Source organism: Dipodomys ordii, unplaced genomic scaffold, assembly GCF_000151885.1.
Source record: "Dipodomys ordii isolate 6190 unplaced genomic scaffold, Dord_2.0 Scaffold94, whole genome shotgun sequence".
In the NCBI taxonomy this organism is placed as follows: domain Eukaryota; kingdom Metazoa; phylum Chordata; class Mammalia; order Rodentia; family Heteromyidae; genus Dipodomys; species Dipodomys ordii.
Genome location: NW_012267310.1, coordinates 3,958,373 through 3,978,204, shown reverse-complemented (window position 1 = coordinate 3,978,204; position 19,832 = coordinate 3,958,373). Strand labels below are relative to the sequence as shown.

Below are 19,832 nucleotides of genomic sequence, written 5' to 3'. Positions count from 1 at the left end.
TCAAGCCCCAGGACTGGCACAAAAAGAAATTATTTTCAGTTCAATTCGAATTTTCTTTTGTGTGTGCTTCGAGACATTTTTGTTATATTTTATCTAATATTGTATGTTTTATATTACAGAATAGATTAGTCTTTTGCATTACAGAAATAACAATTCTCAAAATACGATTTTCATAATACTTAATCATGCCTGACTAGACACAACAAGGTCAACCACTCTTCATTTGTCCCCTTTTCCATCCCATACCTATGTCTTATTGGAGCATCTCTTCTGTGCCAGGCTTTGCTATAGCAGTAGGGATAGGAGTAAGACACTTCATCCCCAAATGGACTCTAATCTGATAGGGAGAACTTGATAGATGCAAACAAAAGGTTGAATTCTCCCTGCTCTTGGAAGTGGTGCTGTGGCTCAAGCGGTAGAGCGCTGGCCTTGAACTGAAGAGCACAGGGATAGCGCCCAAGCCCAGAGTTCAAGCCCCACGACCAACCAAAAAACCCCCCCAAAAACCTGGAAGTGGAGCTATGGCTGAAGTGGTAGAGTACTAGCCTTAGCAAAAAGGCGCAGGAACCTTTAAGCCCAAGGACAAACACACACAAAAATCAAGCAAGGATAGAATATAATCAAGATTGTAGTTTAGAAAGATCATTCTTTTTCATGGTGTTTTGAATCTTTAGCAGACCAGAATACTGGTTAAGTTGCTGCTAAACAATTCAGGAAAGAAGTGAAAATCCAAGGAAAGATTACACAGGAAAGTATAAAGAAGAGAAAGTAGAACTGAAGTCATTTAATAGGCAGAACTAGCGGGCTTAGTGACCAATAGGATGAGGAAGGGCTCTAAAGATGACCTCAGTTTCTTTTTATTATTACTAATTAATTAATTGTAAGTGGTCAAATAAAAGTCGTACATACTTCTTGTGTATAAACAGGACGTCTTAAAACATATATCCATTGTGGAATGCCTGAGTCAAGCTAATTAACTTGTACATTACCTCACATATTTACATTTCTTTGTGGTAACTAAAAGTGTTGAACTCATAGAAGCAGATAGTAGAGTGAGGAGCTGGGAGGTGGAGGAGAGAGTTGCAGAGATGTTGGTCCAAGTATATAAAAGTCATATTAGTTCTATATAAAACTTAAACAGGAGGCGGAAGGTTGAGAAGTCTGTTGTGTACTATAGTGACTCTAGTTGATAAAAATAGATACTATATCCTGGAAAATTGTCGACTAGTTGGCAGGTGACCTTGAAGTTTCTGATGAGATTTTCATCGTTCCTGAGACTGCAAGTAGAGAAAGAAGGCTGGTCTGAGGGCCAGATGATGAGTTGGTTTTGGACTTGTTCCAAAGATTAAATGGACAGATACTACATATAGATTGATAATCTAGTTGTCTAGGTATAATTTTTTTTTGGGGGGGTCCGGTCGTGGGCCTGAACTTTGGGCCTGGGCACTGTCCCTCAGCTGTTCAGCTCAAGGTTAGCGCTCTACCACTTGAGCTACAGCACCACTTCGGGCTTTTTTTTTTCGAACCCCAGGCCTCATGCATGCAAGGCAAGCGCTCTACCACTGAGCCACCTTCCCAGCCCCTGGCTTGAAATTTTAAGTCTGTGAGAACATACATTTTATGTTCTGACTTCCTCAGTACTTCGGGCATGCACTTATTTCTCATAAAATGCAATATGCCTTTCAGGGCAGAAGTGAATGAAATTATGAATATGTTCCTGTTATTACTTCATAACTTGGGGAGAAGGCTTATAATGGCTTCTGTGTTTCAGGTAATTCAAAGGTCCATGGTGCCAGCCAGCCTAAGCCTGCTTACCTTCAAAGTCTATGCAGCAGCACCAACACCAAAAAAGGATTTGCTTCACAAAAATTCCATGAAGATCGATGAGGTAACACCTTTTGAATGTCTGATTTTAGTTACTGTAAGAGTTTTTACAGGTTATAAATCAGTAGGACAGAAGATTTTGGTGTTTTTATTGGTGAAGTTCTGGAGATTAAATCCAGCACCTTGCAGATTCTAGCCAAGCACCCTATTCTTGAGCCCTCCCTTTAACCCAGATATGGTATATTTAAAAGGAAGAAATGTGTTTTCTTACACTTTGTTTTCTGTGTCCAGGCGTTGTGGCATAAGAGAGTGCGACTACAGAGTCCCACTTACTTGGGAAGCTCAAGTAGGAGGGCTGAAAGTTTGAGGACAATCGAGCCTGCATAGTGAAGCCCTGTCTCAAAATAAAATTTAAGAAGGGTAGGGGGTATAGCTCAGCACACTTGGCTAGTATGAGCAGTACTCTATTATTACAAAAAGGTTACCATTTCATAAGTCAGATGAACACGTACAATGTCACCCTGTTTTTAGCTTCCCCTCCACAGTATCCTCTGTAGTCTAATCTTACTGTTGCCAAGAAAATTATGAAGCTGATCCAGGCACCGGTGGCTCACACCTGTTAATCCTAGTTACTCAGGAGGCTGAGATCTGAGGATCACATTCGAAGTCAGCCCAGTCCTCAAGAGACTCTTATCTCCAATTAACCATTCAAAACTCAGAAGTGGCGCTGTGGCTCAAAGTGGTAGAGCACTAGCCTTGAGTAAAAGAACTCATGAACAACACTCAGGCCCTGAGTTCAAGATAATTACTAAGCTATGTCCTTATCAGCAGATGAACTTTAATAATACTTAACTGGGGGCATAATTAAGGAATATTTTATAGATTTTTTTTTTTTGGTGTTGGTCCCGGGGCTTGAACTCAAGGCCTGGCCACTGTCCCTGAGCTCTTTTTTGCTCAAGGCTAGCACTCCACCACTTGGGCCATAGCTCTACTTCCAGCTGTTTTTGTGGTTAATTGGAGATAGAGTCTCAGGGACTTTCCTGCCTGGGTTGGCTTTGAACCATCATCCTCAAATTTCAGCTTCTTGAGTAGCCAGGATTACAGGTGTGAACCACCAGTGCCCAGCCTTTTACAGATTTTTCTTTTTAGTGTGGAACCTGCCATTATCACATTAGCTGATAAGCAAGACTCACTTTTCTAAGTAGCCTGACTGATTCTGGACCAATTATCAAAGCAAGAAAACATTCACATTCACCAAGAAACTAGAAACATGAATCCTTTCTGCTTCTTGTCTTTGAATTTGGCTATGGACAAAGCTACCTTCAGTCTCCCCTTTGGAGTTACTTGAATGATGTTTATATAAAGCTAATTAGCTTATCTTTTGCACTTTACTCTCTTCTCAAGCCTTGGGAACAGTGGTTCAAATGACAGGGGTCAGAAGTCAGCCAGCAGTGGCTTTGAGAAGTTTCTACTCTGAGGGGGAACAAACTGTCTCTCCTACTTTCATGAGTCCACACTGTTCATTCTCACTGACTAACCAGTTATTCATTTACTTTCACATGTTTTTTTAAACCTCCATATACCCTTTAGAGTAGGAATAAGGAACCTATTTTTCTGCCAAGAGCCATTTGAATGTTGATAATAACATTTGAGGGCCATTACAAAATTTCCAATATAGGCAAGAGGCTGTGAGCAGCAGATATTTCCTACCCTTGCATTAGAGTTATAGAATCATTTTTCCAAATGAAGTCTGAGGTACAATGCCACATAACAGAATTAAAAAGAGTTGGCTGGGAAGGTGGCTCAGTGGTAGAGCGCGTGCCTTGCATGCCTGAGGCCCTAGGTTCGATTCCTCAGCACCACATAAGCAAAAAGAAAAAAGCCGGAAGTGGTGCTGTGGCTCAAGTGGTAGAGCGCTAGCCTTGAGCTGAAGAGCTGAGGGACAGCGCCCAGGTCTAGATTTCAGGCCCACGACCGGACCCAAAAAAAAAAAAGAGTTAAGGGTGTAGTTCATGCTAGAGTGCTTGCCTTTTGTGCTTGAGGCCCTGCATTCAGTCCACAATACCACCAAAAAATACAACAAAAACAGATAGAAGGGAGCTGTTATGCTTCCTAGCAATGGATTTGGAGGGCATAGGACATTTTGGAGGCCTGCTCCCTTTTCCTTGTCCTTATCAAAGCAAGGTACAACGATCATCTGAAGTCAAGTTATAGATTTCATATAACTCTTATGGTCACTGAAATTTATGGATTAACAGAAATATTATAGTATTTCTAATATTTGTAGGTATACCTACAAATGTGATGGCTTATTATATGATCTCATTAATGGATATGATGTTTTGATTTTGTTTTAATATCTGCAGCTTTCACTCTACTCAACTCCTGAGACTCACTTTAAATATGTGGAGAAACCAAGAACCCAACTTGAAGAAAACATCTCAGAGCTTCGACAGCAGTTTGAACCATATACAAGTTGGTGTCAGGTATGGCTTTTTACAGTCAGTAGTGAAAGTCTGCACTGAGAAGAGTCTTAAGTTGACTACATGTTTTTGGAAAATAGCATAATAGAGCTGGGCATCAGTGGCTCATGCTTGTATTCCTAGCTCAAATCTCAATATCATGGTTTAAAGCCAGCCTGGGCAAGAAAGTCCATGAGATTCATTTCCCATTAACTGTAAAATCTGGAAGTGGATCTGTGGTTCAAGTGGTAGAGTTCTAGCCTTGAGCACAAAAGCTTAGGGATAGCACTCAGACCCAGAGTTTAAGCCCCAGGACTGGCACAAAAAATGGCACAATAGAAGGCCCAAATTAAGGGTTCCCAACTTGCCAGGCACTGGTAGCTCATGCTTGTAGTCCTAAGATTATAAGAAGCTAAGATCTGAAGATCACAGTTCAAAGCCAGCCTGGGCAGGAAAGCCTGTGAGACTCTTATCTCCAATTAACCATCAAAATGCTGGAAATAGAGCTGGGCAAAGTGGTGTATAGCCTTGACCAAAAAAGCTTAGGAACAGTGCCCAGGCACAGAATTTAAGCCCTAGGACTGACACGTAGACAGACAAAGAAAGAAAGAAAGAAAGTTAAAGAAAGAAAGAAAACCTACAAGTTATTTTCTCTTATGTCACATTATAGTTGTTTATTCCTGCTTCAAGTGAGTACGTTCCAATTGTAGGCCCCCAAATGGGTAGAGAGCCTTTTCTCCTAAGGGCCATTTGAATATTTATAACAGAATTATCAGACTATATAAAGCTATCAATATCGGGAGATGGGTTATAGGTAGCCAGTGAGAGCCAGCCAGAAGTGTACATGTCTGTCCTGCAATGTAACAAAAGGTTTTACAGACCTTATATGGCCCTTGGGCTGGACGTTCTCCCCCTTCCTCCCCATGCAATGACAAATTAGGAAATAGAGTTAGTAACAAAGACAGATTTAATCTCCTAGGGACAGAATTCGCTCTGTAATTATCAAGAGGATTGATTTTTCTGTTTCCTTCCGTTTTTTTTTATTTTTATTTTTTTGGTTAGTCATGAGGTTTGAACTCAGGGTCTAGGCTCTGTCACTAAGCAGTCTATCACGTCTGGTTTTCTGGTGATTAATTGGAGATCAGAATCTTTCAGACTTTCTGCTCAAGCTGGCTCTCAAGTGCCATCTTCAGATCTCAGCCTCCTGAGTAATAGATGACAGGCATGAGCTACCAATGTTCCGCTGTTTCCTTCAGCTTTTTGTTTTTTTTGGGGGGGGGATCTGGTCGTGGGGCCTGAACTCTAGGCCTAAGCGCTGTCCCTCAGCTCTTCAGCTCAAGGCTAGCACTCTACCACTTGAGCCACAGCGCCACTTCTGGCTTTTTTTCTTTTTGCTTATGTGGTGCTGAGGAATCGAACCCAGGGCTTCAGGCATGCAAGGCAAGCGCTCTACCACTGAACCACCTTCCCAGCCCCTTCCTTCCATTTTAAGAGTGAGAAGTCTGGCGGTGAGAAGGCTAATGAAGAGAGTGAATAGGATAAACCTCGTTGAAGTTCTTTATATACATATGGATGAAAATAGAACAACAAAAGCTGTTGAAATTATTTTAAGAAGGGAGAAAGTGATAGATTGAGATTGATGGAGTGCATTGTATACATGTGTGGAAATGTCACCATGAAATCCCTCTCAGAATGAGAAGTTTAAAAGTTGTCAGAACCACCATCTTGGGCATCTTTGCTCCCTATGGTAATAGTAAGCCATTCTTCCAAAGTAGTTTGTAGTGAATAGGACATTGCAAAAGAAAAAAAAAACCCAGAAAACAAGAAAATAGGTTTCTGTTCAAAAGCTGTTAATAACTGATGCTAGAACTTGATGGTAGAGTGCATGAATAGCCTGCCTGAGGCCCTGGGTTTATCTCCAGCACCAAGAAAATGTCAACACTTTAATAATATATTCAGTAAAGGCAAGTATTTGTATTTGTGCCAGTCCTGGGGCTTGAACTGTCAGGGCCTGGGCTACCGCTCTACCACTTGAGCCACAGCCCTACTGCTGGCTTTTTTTGGTGGTTAAATAGAGATAAGGGTTGCACAAACTTTTCTGCTCAAGCTAGCTTCAAACCTCAATCCTCAGATCTCAGCCTCCTGAGTAGCTAAGGTTAGAGGTGTGAGCTATGGCACTGGGCTAAGACAGGTATATTTATTCTGTTACTTTCTAATCAGCCTAGCCTACTTACTCCATTTCTTTTTATCTTCTTAGGATAGATACTGTGAAACTAAGCCCAAGGTGCTGCGTATGATTCAATGGGGGTTAGGTAAGTTGACTTTTAGTTAGACATAATGAGTTACTCCATTAACATTGAACTGTTTAACTGGTGTTCCACGAATGGGCTGTGGAAATTGTATGAAGAATTTTAGAGGAATGTGATTTTTTTTCTGGAAAGATCAATTATTCTCAGATTACAGAGGACTAAGATCATCTAAATGGCTTCTGCATTATTAGGATTGTTGGGCTGGCAAGTACTGATACACTAGATTTTTTTTTTAAAAAATGAGACCAGAAGTAGTGGCTCATATCTGTAATCCCACCTACTTGGAAGGTGGAGAATGAGAGGTTTATGGTGTAAGGCTAGTCCCCACAAGAAGTTAATGAGACTCCCATCTCAACAAACAAGTGGGATATGGTAACTCATGAAGTCTAAGCTATGAGGGAGTCATTGGTGGGAGGATGACAGTCTAAGACTGCCCTGGGGGAAAAAAGCACAAGATCCTACCTGAAAAATATCCCACAAAAACAACACCCACAAATATCCCACAAAACACAACAGTTTCCAAGTACAATGTACACACACTAAATCATTGGTATATTTTCATCATCACAGTAGTTCATTTGCTCTACTGTTGTCACATGCTATAGAAGTTTAGAGGCAGAAAGGAAATGCCATGGGATCCTGGGAAATATCTTATTGCATAATGAGAAGTGTGCTTACATGTTTTTCCATTTGGTTTTCATTGCTCTTGATGGGTTCTCACTTATGGGCCACTTATTACATGCACTCATAAACTGAGTTTATAGTCTATGTTCTGAGCTCAGTCAGAACTAGTAAATTAATAGAGATAGTGATACTATTTCATTCCTCTTGCTAGGCATCTCAGCAAATCAAAACCTTGTTTGTATAAGGTTTTGTGTGTGTGTGTGTGTGTGTGTGTGTGCATGTGCGTGTGTGCGCGTGAGCACGCACATGTGCATGCCAGTACTGCAGCTTGACCTCAAGACCTTGTACTTTTACTTGGCTTTTTCACTCAAGACTGGTGCTCTACAACTTAAGCCATACCTCTGCTTCCATTTTGCGGGATTTGAACTGAGAGTCTCTCAGATCTCAGCCTCCTGAATAGCTAGGATTACAGGCATGAGCTGTCAGCACTGGTAAGATTTTAATCGTTTCTTGATGGAACAAAACAAATGTGTGACTAAGGTCTCTTCCTTGTCACTTGTCATTTTCCATTGATTCATTGTAGTAGACATTGTTTATAATATTTTGTCTTTTTTTTCCTTCTCTTGGATTCTTTTTTTAAAGATTTTTATTAGCATTTATTAGTTGTATAAAAGAGGTTCATTGTGTCAGGCACTAATGGCTCATACCTATGATCCTAGCTATTCAGGAGACTGAAATCTGAGGATCGTGATTCAAAGCCAGCCTGGGCAGGAAAGTCCATGAGACTCTTATTTCCAACTAACCCCAAAAAACTTGAAGTGGAGCTATAGCTCAAATGGTAGAGTGTTACAGTGCTGCCCTGAACAAAAGATGCTAAGGACAGAGCCCAGGCTCTTGAGTTCAAGTCCTAGGATCACCCAAAGCAGTTTCAATGAGATATTTCCATATATGTTTACAATGTGCCCCATCAAACTCACTGCCTTCATCACTCTTCCTCATCCCGTCCTCTCCCCCTTCTTAAAACAATTTTACTAGATTTCATTGCTCTATTTTCATGCACACAAAGACTCTTAAAGAAACATTTTATTATGAGTGGTGGTGTATGCCAGTATAGCCAGTCCATTTTCCAGCAGTCATAGCTAAGTTATGTTACCAGAAGCCAGGCTTTCGCTTCAATCCTTTCTTCCCCAGTCTTTGTGATTTACCCACTTTGGCCCAGCTTGCCAAAGCCAATCTGGGTATCCTCCTATCAGCTGCTCTCTGTGCATGCTCAGAGTTCAGTAACACTTAACTAGTAAGAATAAAAGGAAGTAGGAAATTGCTTCAAAAGACCTAGACAAGAAGAATGAAAATTCAAAGTAGGTTAAAGGGCAAACAATTGAAAAAAACAGATGGGAATAATGCATGCAGAGCATAAAGTCCTATAATAGTATTTAAAATAATTGCCACACTTCTCAAAGAACCTAGGGGAAAGAAAATTGCCATGTATCTGGGTTATGTGAGGGAAAGGATTACTATTCTAGTTATTAGTTCAGTTCAGCTTACATTTGTTAAGTCTCCATTGTGCCAGCCATTAAAGATCAAAGCCAAGCACCTATTATTCTAACACTTGGGAGGCTGAGGCAGGAGAAGCACCGTTCTAGGCCAGCCTTAGCAAGATCCTATCTCAAAAAGTTATTTAATTATTTTAGTGTTGACCTTGGGACTTGGACTTAAGTCCTGGTTGCTACCCTTTAGCTTTTTTGCTCAAGGCTAGCACTCTATCACTTGAGCCACAGTGCCACTTCTGGCTTTTTTTCTGACTAATTGGAGATAAGACTCTCATGGATTTTCCTCCCAGGATGGCTTTGAACAGCCATCCTCAGATCTCAGCCACCTGTGCCTGGCTTCAAAAAAAATGTTGAAAAGACAGCAGTCAATCATGGATATCGATGTACTCAATCATTCTCAAGATATAGAGGAAGGAGACTAGTTGAGTAAAAATTGGGGAGACAAGCTGTTAGGGAAGGATTTCTGAGGTGAGTCCTCAAAGAACAGTGTTAGCCACATCAGGGCTGTGAAGATGGGACACTGGGTATCAGTCTACACAGCCATCAAGGTGGGAGTTAGCACAGAATTTTCCAGAAGGAGGTGTAAGCAGATAAGCAGTGCTGAAGATGAGGTTGAGGAAGAGACATGACGGTTTTCTGCATCAGGACCTGGCTGATTTCATTTGTTAAGCCATCAGCTCTTAGAAGTGATTGTAATAGGTATCTGTTGGATAATTATCCACTATTACCACTGGGAGGAGATATGCGTAGGTCTATGCAATCTACCATTAAGGAGCTTATGTTCTCTGTGAGAGGCACAGAACATACACGTGAATAATTAAATGTGAGGTACCAAATATGAGTTGCTGAATATAATTAAATATGAGGTACTAAAGTCAACTGGGATTTTAGAGGAGGAGGAGGAGAGGCTGATGAGGAGATAAGGGCCCACACTGGCTCTTATTTGGTGAGATTGGTCCAGAGGAGAGAAGAGGAAAGGAGGCATCATGCAAATTATCCTAAGGTATGCTTAGGCACAGTAAGAGGCTCACATGTTGTATTTTCTTTTATTTATTACTTATGCTGTTATCACCAACAGTGGCTACTTCCTACATGAACTTGTACACCATAAGGATACTGATTTCTCCAAGTTTAATGTATTTGGTTCCTGAAAGAATATGTTGAAGAATTTGAGCAGATCTAGGCATGATAGCACATGCCTGTAATCCTTACACTCAGGAGGTAGAGGCAAAAGTGTTGTGAGTTTGAGGCCAGCCTGGGCCGCATAATGAGCCCCTGTCAGAAACAACACCAACAATGACCAAAAAAAGTCTATTAGCAGAAAGCAAAGAATGTATGGTTTGCATCCATTAGATACGGTATATACTAGCTATATGTAAGACTTTTTGTTTTGTTTTTTAATGAGCAATTTGTGGAATTATTTCCTGATCTGCTTCTGTTGTAGATAGCTATAATTTTCTCCAAAACGCACCTCCTGGATTTTTTCCAAGACTTGGTGTTATTGGTTTTGCCGGATTTGTTGGATTCCTCTTTACTAGAGGTAGGTGAAGTTTTGTCTTTATTTATTTTTTATTTTTTTAGCTGTTCATGTGGGAGGGAAGATAAACATTTAGTTCTTCTCTTTTCATTTTAAGATACTGAGTTGATTCCTGAATATGGCCTTCGTAATATATAATTAATATGGTTGTTAGCAATCATTATTTGACTTTATATTTGACTTTAAGCATACATATATAAATTGCATACTCTTGGTAAAAAAAAAATTATTCTTAAATATCCCATTTACTTGCTTCAATTCCTATTGCTCTTTAGTATAGTTTTTCATGCCTAACCAAAAAGCTTTTTGAGTACTTCACCAACCAAGCTACCAATCACAATAAATTTTTTCTTAAATACAAGTATATTATTATTAAGGTGTTGTACAGAGGGGTTACCATTCATGAGTCAGCTAATGACCAAGTCAGACATATTTCTATTTGGACAATGTCACCCCTTCTTCGCTTTCCCTTACTTTCCCCCCTCCCACAATAAATTTATTACTGAGAGTTTATTAACTTGATGTGTCATGTTTATAGTCAGTGTTGATGTAACAACTTTAAACTGCTTACAATTAAAAATTAATGAATTAGCAAGTTAAAAATACTACTCTGGGAGCTTGAGGGTTGGGAAGAGTTCAGTGGCAGTGTACTTGCCTAGTGAGTGCTGGATTCAATCCCAAGCACCAAAAATTATTACTACTTTCCATTGCTTGATTACAGAATAAAATTAGAAATAAAGGCTGGTAAAAGGCTTTTCTCTGATGAAATTAGTTTTTATGAACTGTTTAGTTTCACTGATTGTAAGATATATTGACAATTTAAATTTGATTGTAAAATATATTGATATATTGATAATATAAAACTTAGATGTTGCAAAAGTGCCTTATAGAGCTATCCCAATACAGAGAATGCTGTAATCGAAACCCCATGAAAGAGAACCATATTTTGATACGTCTCAGTTTAGAACTCTTCCTCTTTAGGCATTATGTTTATTTTCAAGTCTGGAGGGCAGGTGTACTGTCGCTGCTCACAGTTTCCCTATAATATGAACATGTGTTATAGTCTCCAGGCCGTCCTCCTATCTTGAAAGTAGTAACTAATAATAATAATAATAGGAATAGTGCTAGACACTGGTGGGTCACGCCTGTAATCCTAGCTACTCAGGAGGCTGAGATCTGAGGATGGCAGTTTGAAGACAGCCTGGGCAGAAAAGTCCCAGTGAGGCTCTTATCTTCAAATAACCACTCAAAAGCCAGAAGTGGAGCTGTGGCTCAAAGTGGTAGAGTGCTAGCCTTGAGCAAAAAGAGCACAAGGACAATGCCAAGGCCCTGAGTTCAAGCCTCACAACTGACTAAATAATAGTCATAGTAATAATAATATTTCCAGATCAGTTTTAGTAGTCACCTTCCAGCCAACATTTTTTTCACAAACTTCTTCCTCTTTCTTGCAAAGCTATTCAGAAAAAAGGTTCCCTTTTCATTTAGACAATGTTTGGGATTGATAGGCATCCCACGGCCAGGGTGCTAGTATAGAAGGGCCTGAGATGATTAGCATCAGAGGAGGTCACCAAGCAAGGGGACCACGGTGATAAGTATGCCTTTGGATGGCCAGAGCAGGTGCCTTCAGGGAAGTTGGTACCTTAAGCTGGCAGTTGCAGTATGAGCTCAGGGGTCCCTCCTGATAAGGTTCCTTGAGTGCATCTGCTAAGTTATGTGAGTAGCATGCCCATGACTTTGGCAGCAACCGGAGGCTCACAGAGAGATGGATGACTTCCCTACACCTCTCACTGGCTTTGTGGGAGGAATGAGGATGAAGATTGGGGAGAGGAATATGCTCATACCTCCTTTCTGAGGTTCTGGGAGGGCCCTCCCGTCCAGCTCATTGAGAGGTCTGGCAAAAGTTTGTGGTCTAAGACTTACCACTTGTAGGGGGCTGGGAAGGTGGCTCAGTGGTAGAGTGCTTGCCTTGTATGCCTGAGGCCCTGGGTTCAATTCCTCAGCACCACATAAGCAAAAAGAAAAAGAAAAAAAAAGCTGGAAGTGGTGCTGTGGCTCAAGTGGTAGAGCGCTAGCCTTGAGCTGAAGAGCTGAGGGACAGCGCCCAGACCCAGAGTTCAAGCCCCACTCCCGGACCCCCCCCCCAAAAAAAAGAGCTACCACTTGTTACCTTTCCCAAGGGAGGTGAAAAGGGCTCCTAGATGGTACCCATTTGAACTACCCAGGTGCTCAAGTGGACATGAGAGACCCCAGGGTAACAGGATTTTCTTTTCTAGGATAATCATATACTTTCAATACAGGCAATAAGACTTGCAGAAAAATATTTAACTTGCTGGGCATCAGTGGCTCACCCCAGTAATCTTAGCTATTCAGGAAGCTGAGATCTGAGGATCATAGTTCCAAGCCAGCTGGGGCAAGAAAGTCCATGAGACTCTTTATCTCCAATTAATCACAGAAAAAGCCAAAAGTGGCCCGGTAGAATGCTAGCCTTGAGCAAAAGGAGTCCAGGGACCGGGCCCACTTCCAGAGTTCAAGCTCCAAGACTGGAAAAAAAATCAAGTTTAAAACCAATTTCCACCACTTCTATTATTATGTGTATAGGCCCATTCAGTGGAGACTATTTCTTGGATCAAGTTCATATGCCTTCTGTTTTACCCCTTATCAATTGTTTTTCCCCCTGATTCTCAGGTTTCTCTAAACTCATCATCCTGCTGAGTATTTTCACCTCTTCTCCATCTGCTCCTCGGCTCTATCTCCTCCTGCAGCTGGCTTGAGATCTCAACACAGCTGTTTTTCCTTGAGCCCCCTTTTTTCATTTGAGCCCCCCTTTTCCTGGATTTCTGTGTTGTCTTCCCTTCATTTATCCTGCCATGTTCTTAAGCTGCATGCTTAAATCATTTGCAAAAAAGGTCTGTTGGAGACCAATTTCCCAAGACCTTGAGTGTCTGCCCTCATACCAAGGGACCGCTGGGATAGTGATGGAAATTGTTTTCCATTGAAACTTTGAAAGATGTACCTTCTAGCATCTGGTCGTTGCCAATGGAAATGTAGATTACTAGTCTGGATGCTTGCTGCTTCTGAAGTGACTTTGTTTTCCTTCCTAGAAGCTTTGAGGGTCTTATTTTAATATCTGAATGTTCTGAGATTCCATGTTGCCATAAGTCGATGTGGATGTTTTCATTCCTTGGTTGGACATTTTGGTAGTTCGTAGCCTTCAGCTGGAGGATGATATCTGCCTGGTCTTTGACAATGCACTCTCTTTTTCCTTCCTGAGCTCATTAACTAGCACATTGATTTTTTTGTTGTTGTTTTGTTGTTTTTTTTTTCTTGTCGGTCATGGGGCCTGAACTCTGGGCCTGGGTTCTGTCCCTCAGCTCTTTAGCTCAAGGCTAGCACTCTACTACTTGAGCCACAGCACCACTTCTGGCTTTTTCTGCTTATGTGGTGCTAAAGAATAGAACTCAGGGCCTCATGCATGCAAGGCAAGCTCTCTACTACTGAGCCACCTTCCCAGCCCCAAATTGGGTTATTTTTTAATGACCTTAAATGTCTCCTATATTTCATAATTATTTTATTTTATTCATTTTGAATATTTAACTTTTTCATTTTCATGAGCTTTTCCTTGTTCTCTGAATGTCTCATGTTTTTCATAGAATTCTTTTTTTCTTTTAATGTAGTAGCTTCTTGAATTTATTTGATCATATTTAATAACAGGTTTAGTTTTGTTTTGAAGTTCTATTTCCTGTAGGGTAAGGTTTTTGGTTTGTTTTTTTTTAATTCTTGCTTGTTTCTGTCTTTCTCTTTTATGTTGTAGGCTGTCCTCCAAAGTCTTGGTTGTCTGGTCATGTTTCAGAATGAGGCAGCTGAAACACTAGTAAGAAGTCTTTTTGCATAGATGGGGCTTGCTAGCAGGGCAGGTTCTAACCTTAGATGAGGTTGCCTGGATCCAGGGCCACCAGTGAGAGGAACACTTTGCTAACAGGCACCCACACAGTCTCAACTTCTGCCGAAGGCTGACACTCTACCACTGGAGCCACAGCTCTGGTTCTGGGTTTGTGTTGGTTAATTGGAGATCGGAGTCTCACAGATTTGTTTTTGAACTTGCTCTGAACCCTGATCCTTAGATCTCAGCCTCTTGAGTAGCTAGGATTATAGACATGAGCTACTGTGCCCAGCCCTATCCTGTTTTAAAAATTGGGCCTAGCTAGAAGCACTTTGGCACTGAGATGGCATGTGAAAAGGAATGGGTCAACTTGGCCCTGCATAGGACTTGGACTTGTCCTGTTGTCTTGATCCCTGGTTGCCATCACTACTCCTTGCAGTAGTACCTGCCAGCTCTGTGTAGGGAAGCTCTGCTCCTTCTTTGGCTGCAACCCCTCCTTAGCATTGCCTGCTCTCTTATTCCTATTCACTCCCTAATTTATGAAAATTTGTTAACACTTAACTTGCTGGTCTTGGGGCATGAACTTAGGGTCTGGGCACTGTCACTGAGCTTTTTTGCTCAAGAATATCACCCTCCCACTTGAGCCACAGCTCTGCTTCTGGCTTTTTGGTGGACATAAGCATCTCATGGATTTTCCTGTCTAGGCTACCTTTGAACCATGATCCTCATATCTTCATTTCCTTTGTAGTGAAGATTACATGTGTGAGCCACCAGTGCCTGGCTAACACTTTTTTTATGGTACTGGAGAATGAGCCCAGGGCTTTGTACTTGTTATATAATCATTCTACCTATGAGCTATACCCTCAGCTGATTAGCATTCACTCTCTGCCAATGCCACTCTAGCCGTTTCCTCTTCGCTATGGGCTCATTGCTCTGTGTTTTATTCTTTACTATTTATTTTAATGGAATTTCAGAAAGGAGAGGAATAGGACAAGGAAGGTAATTTACTTTAAAACCTCTAGGAACTAAAATACTGGCACTTGAAAGTTTTTCAAAAGTTTTTTATCTGCTTCCTTAGAAATGATTGTTCTTTGTTTTCCTTTAAAACTTTTTTGAATTGTTATCATTAAGGTGATGTATAGGGGTTTACAGCTAGATAAGTCAGGCAAAGAGTACATTTATTTGTGGACAGTGTCACTCCTTCCTTCACTCTCTTCCAGTTTTTTTCACTCCCATCCTCAAATGATAGTTCTTTTTTGGGGGGGTAGGTCCGGTCTTGGGGCCTGAACTCTGGGCCTGGGCGCTGTCCCTCAGCTCTTCAGCTCAAGGCTAGCACTCTACCACTTGAGCCACAGCGCCACTTCCGGCTTTTTTCTTTTTGCTTATGTGGTGCTGAGGAATCGAACCCAGGGCCTCATGCATGCAAGGCAAGCGCTCTACCACTGAGCCACCTTCCCAGCCCCCACATGATAGTTCTTAAGCCAGGTGTGGTGGCACATGCCTGTAATCCCAGCATTTGAAGTACTTGGGAGGCTGAGGCAGGGGGATCATGATCTCAAGTGTAAATAGTGAGTTAAAAACTAGTCTGGATGACATAAAAGAGACTGTTAAAATAATCAAAAAAGAAATAGTGGTTCTCTTGAGAACATCTGTTGAGTTAGAGATGTCAGTCATGAAAGGCCACACATTATATGATATGTTCACAGTAGGCAAATCAATAGAGATAGAATGCAGATGGTTTTGGTTGAAGGGTTGGAAGAGGGAATTGGGGAGTGACTATTAATGAGTGTCCCTCCCTCACTCATCCTTCCCTCTCTCCTTCCTCCTTATCTGTCTATCTGTTGCCAGTCTTGGGGCTTGAACTCAAGGCCTGGGCACTGTCTCTTAGCCTCTTTGTGCACTCTACCTCTTGAGCCACAGCGCTATTTCCGGCTTTTGCTGAGTAATTCATTGGAGTCTCATGGACTTTCCTGCCCAGGCTGGCTTTGAACTATGATCCTCAATCTCAGCTTCCTGTGTAGCTAGTATTATGGGCGTGAGCCACTGGCACCTAGCCCTCCTCCTTATTTTTCTTCCTCTTCCTCTTCTCTCTCTTTCTTACTCAGGGCCTTATGAATGCTAAGCACATGAGCTACACCAGCCTATAGGTAGGGGTTTCTTTTGCGGATGATAAAATTGGTTTTGATGATGGTTATACAACTCTGTGAATATACTAAAAGTCCTTGAATTCTATACTTTAAACAGGAAGATTATATGAAGGATATCTCAAAACAAATTTGGTGTACATACTGTTATTAAATATATATTAAATATATATTAAATATATCCTCTCAACTTAGGGCCAAAGAAATCTTACTCAATATTAAATGTTTAAAGGAGATTGTGATGTTGATTATAACAATCACCTAATGGTGTGTGCCACCTTTTATTTATTAGGCTCAAAAATAAAGAAGATAGTATATCCGCCTACTTTCATGGGATTCGCTGCCTCTATCTATTACCCACAACAAGCCATTGCGTTTGCCCAGGTAAGTTACTACTCAGTCGGCTATAGTGTTCTTCATTCTTGTTTGTGTGCAACTTGTGGGTTTGCTGCTTAATTTTGTTTTATTTTGTAGGGTTTTTTTGGAGGGGGCATTCTTGGGGCTTTAACTCAAGGCCTGGGCACAATCCCTGAGCTTTTGTGCTCAAGGCCAGCTGCCACTTGTGCCACAACTCAAGCCTTAGCTTTCCTGCCAGGGTTGGCTTCGAACCAGTCTTCAGATCTCAGTCTCCTGAATAGCTAGGATTATAGGAGTGAGCCACCAGTTCTGGCTAGTTTTCCTTCTTATTCTGTCATTTTTGCTATCCTTTTTATATGTGTTTTGGTTTTTATTTGCTCTCTTCATTTTTTTCCCAGTCCTGGGGCTTGAACTCAGTGTCTGGGCACTGCCCCTGAGCTTCTCTGTGCTCAAGGCTAGCACTCTACCACGTGAGCCACAGCACCATTTTTGGCTTTTTCTGTTTATGTGGTGCTGAAGAATCGAGCCCAGGGCCTCATGCATGCAAGGCAAGCACTCTACCACTGAACCACATTCCCAGCCTCTTTTCAGTTTTCACTTTTTCTTTTTCTCTTTCTTGTCTTTTTTTTGTCTGTTGTGGGGCTTGAACTTAGAGCCTGGGCACTAAGGTTTTTCACTCAAGGCTAGTGCTCTACCACTTGAGCCATAGTGCCACTTCCAGCCTTTTCTGAATAGTTTATTGAGATGATAGTCTCACAGACTTTCTTGCCTGGGCTGGTATTGAACCATGATCCTCAGATCTCAGTCTTCTGAGTAGCTAGGATTACAGGCATGAGCACCAGCACCTGGCTCTTGCTATCTTTTTACTTGCTTATGTTTCACTGATTTTTTTTTTCTGTACCAATCCTGGAGCTTGAACTCAGGGCCTAGGTGATATCCCTGAGGTTTTTTTTTTTTTTATTTTGCTGGCACTCTAGCATTTGAGCCACAGTTCAATTTCCAGATTTTTGGTGGTTAATTAGCAATAAGAGTCTCCTGGACTTTCCTCTCTGGGCTGGCTTTGAACCACGATCCACAGATCCTAGCCTCCTGAGTAGGTAAGATTACAGATGTGATCCACTGTTGCCCAACTCATTGTTACACAGACATCCTATAGTAGTCATTTCCCTTAGAAATAGGAAAAAAGAAAGCTGAATATTCTCTTCTTTACCAGTCACATATGGAATAGTAGCAGATGCTTTCTATTTTGTTTCTAGGTCACTGGGGAAAAGCTGTATGACTGGGGTTTACGAGGATACATAGTTGCAGAAGATTTGTGGAAGGAACACTTTCATAAGGTAAAAAATAATCATTTTCATTATCTTCCATTTGGTTTAAATGTGTAGTTTTTCTAGATGTGTAAGGTGTTGGATAACCCTATTGCTTCAGTTGCCCTTTTTTGTCTGTTTTTATTTTTAGCTTTTTCTGTTTGTTTTTGTTCTAAGTTTCTAACTTAGAATTTTCTAGTAGTGTTTATTATCAGCTGGGTCAAATAAGTGTTGACTGTCCAAGGCATTTCACCTCAGCCTTAGACCCTAATTTCTACTCTATTTATAGTTTGCTCCAAGTATAGCATATTATGTAAAAACTTTTATCAGGGGCTGGGAAGGTGTCTCACTGGTAGAGCGCTTGCCTTGCATGCATGAGGCCCTGGGTTCCATTCCTCAGCACCACATAAGTGGAAAAAGCTGGAAGTGGCACTGTAGCTTAAGTGATAGAACGCTAGCCTTGAGCTGAAGAATTGAGAGACAGTGACTAGGCCCAGAGGTCAGGCCCCACGACTGACCAATAAAAACAAAACAAAAACAACAACAACAAAACTTTTAGCAAAAGTGGATTCAAAGGGGAATATACTCTGCTCCCTTAGGGGTGGGGAGACATCATTGAGATACCCCTCTTCTTATTACCATAATCTTGGTTAGTTCCTTGAGCAATAATGAATCTGTTTATTGCCCAGCTGAGGGCAGGAGCCATGGTGTGTTGAGAAGCAGCTACCTGCCACAGGCCATATTCTTTGTGCCATGAGCAACGGAGGGAGGAGCTTGTGTAATCATAAGGATGTGTCACCTTTCATCTTTTCTCCCAGCCACATGGCCGACTATGGCCATGAGTGCTGGGATGTCCTCTTTCTCCTGAAAAGATAGAATGTATATGGAACAGAGATCCTATTCTCTACACATTCAGAGGCAAAGGCAGCTAAGGGAAAAGCAGGGTTCTTATATTCATAGACCTTCTACATTATAGACTGAGGGAAGTTCATTTTAACTCTGGTTGTTTTACTCAGAAATACTCTTTTCAGAAATATATAAATCAAACTGATAGCTCATGCCTATAATCCTAGCAACTTCGGAAGGCTGAGAAATAAGGATTGAGGTTCAAAGCTAGCCTAGGTAGACAAACCGGAGAGAGACATATCTCTAATTCACCAGCAAAAAGCCAGGAGTTGAGGCATGGCTCATGTGGTAGAGGACCAGACTTAATAAGAAAGCTAAGTAAGTGCTCAAGTGTGAGTCCAAGCCCCAGTACCAGCACAAAAGAAAAAAAAGAAATATATAAATTAAAGGGTTGAGCCAGGCACTGGTGGCTCATGCCTCTAATTGTAGCTACTCAGATGGTTGAGATCTGAGGATCATGGTTCAAAGTCAGCCGGGGCAGGAAAGTCTGTGTGACTCTTATCTCCAATTAAATCACAGAAAAAGCCAGAAGTAGAGCTATGGCTCAAGCGGTAGTGTATTAGTCCTGAGCAAAATGAACTCAAGGACAGCGCCCAAGCCTAGAGTTCAAGCCTTAGGACTGCAAAATTTTTTTTAAAAAATGAAGCCAGTCACTGGTGGCTCACACTTGTAATCCTAGCTACTCAGGAGGCTGAGATCTGAGGATCACAGTTCAAAGCCAGCCCAGCCAGAAAAGTCTGTGAGACTCTTGTCTCCAATAAACCACTCAGAAAACTGGAAGTGGCGCTGTGACTCAAGTGGTAGAGTGCATGCCTTGAGCTGAAGAGCTGAGGGACAGCGCCCAGGCCCAGAGTTCAAGCTCCACTACTGACAATAAAAAAAAAAGAAAGAATGGGGTAGAGATATATAGCACAGTGATAAAAGTGTGTGTT

General features: G+C 41.4%; 1 protein-coding gene across 1 annotated transcript in view; it reads left to right on the top strand.

Moving 5' to 3' along the window:
• Window positions 1-18,072, top strand: part of Apoo (apolipoprotein O) — a 35,395-nt gene extending 17,323 nt beyond the window's left edge. The window contains exons 2-7 of the mRNA XM_013026462.1: window positions 1,772-1,888; window positions 4,191-4,310; window positions 6,544-6,598; window positions 10,214-10,309; window positions 16,623-16,714; window positions 17,944-18,072. Coding sequence (XP_012881916.1) covers window positions 1,772-1,888; window positions 4,191-4,310; window positions 6,544-6,598; window positions 10,214-10,309; window positions 16,623-16,714; window positions 17,944-18,072 — 609 coding nt within the window. The remainder of the gene's footprint in view (window positions 1-1,771; window positions 1,889-4,190; window positions 4,311-6,543; window positions 6,599-10,213; window positions 10,310-16,622; window positions 16,715-17,943) is intronic.
• Window positions 18,073-19,832: the final 1,760 nt, after the last annotated feature.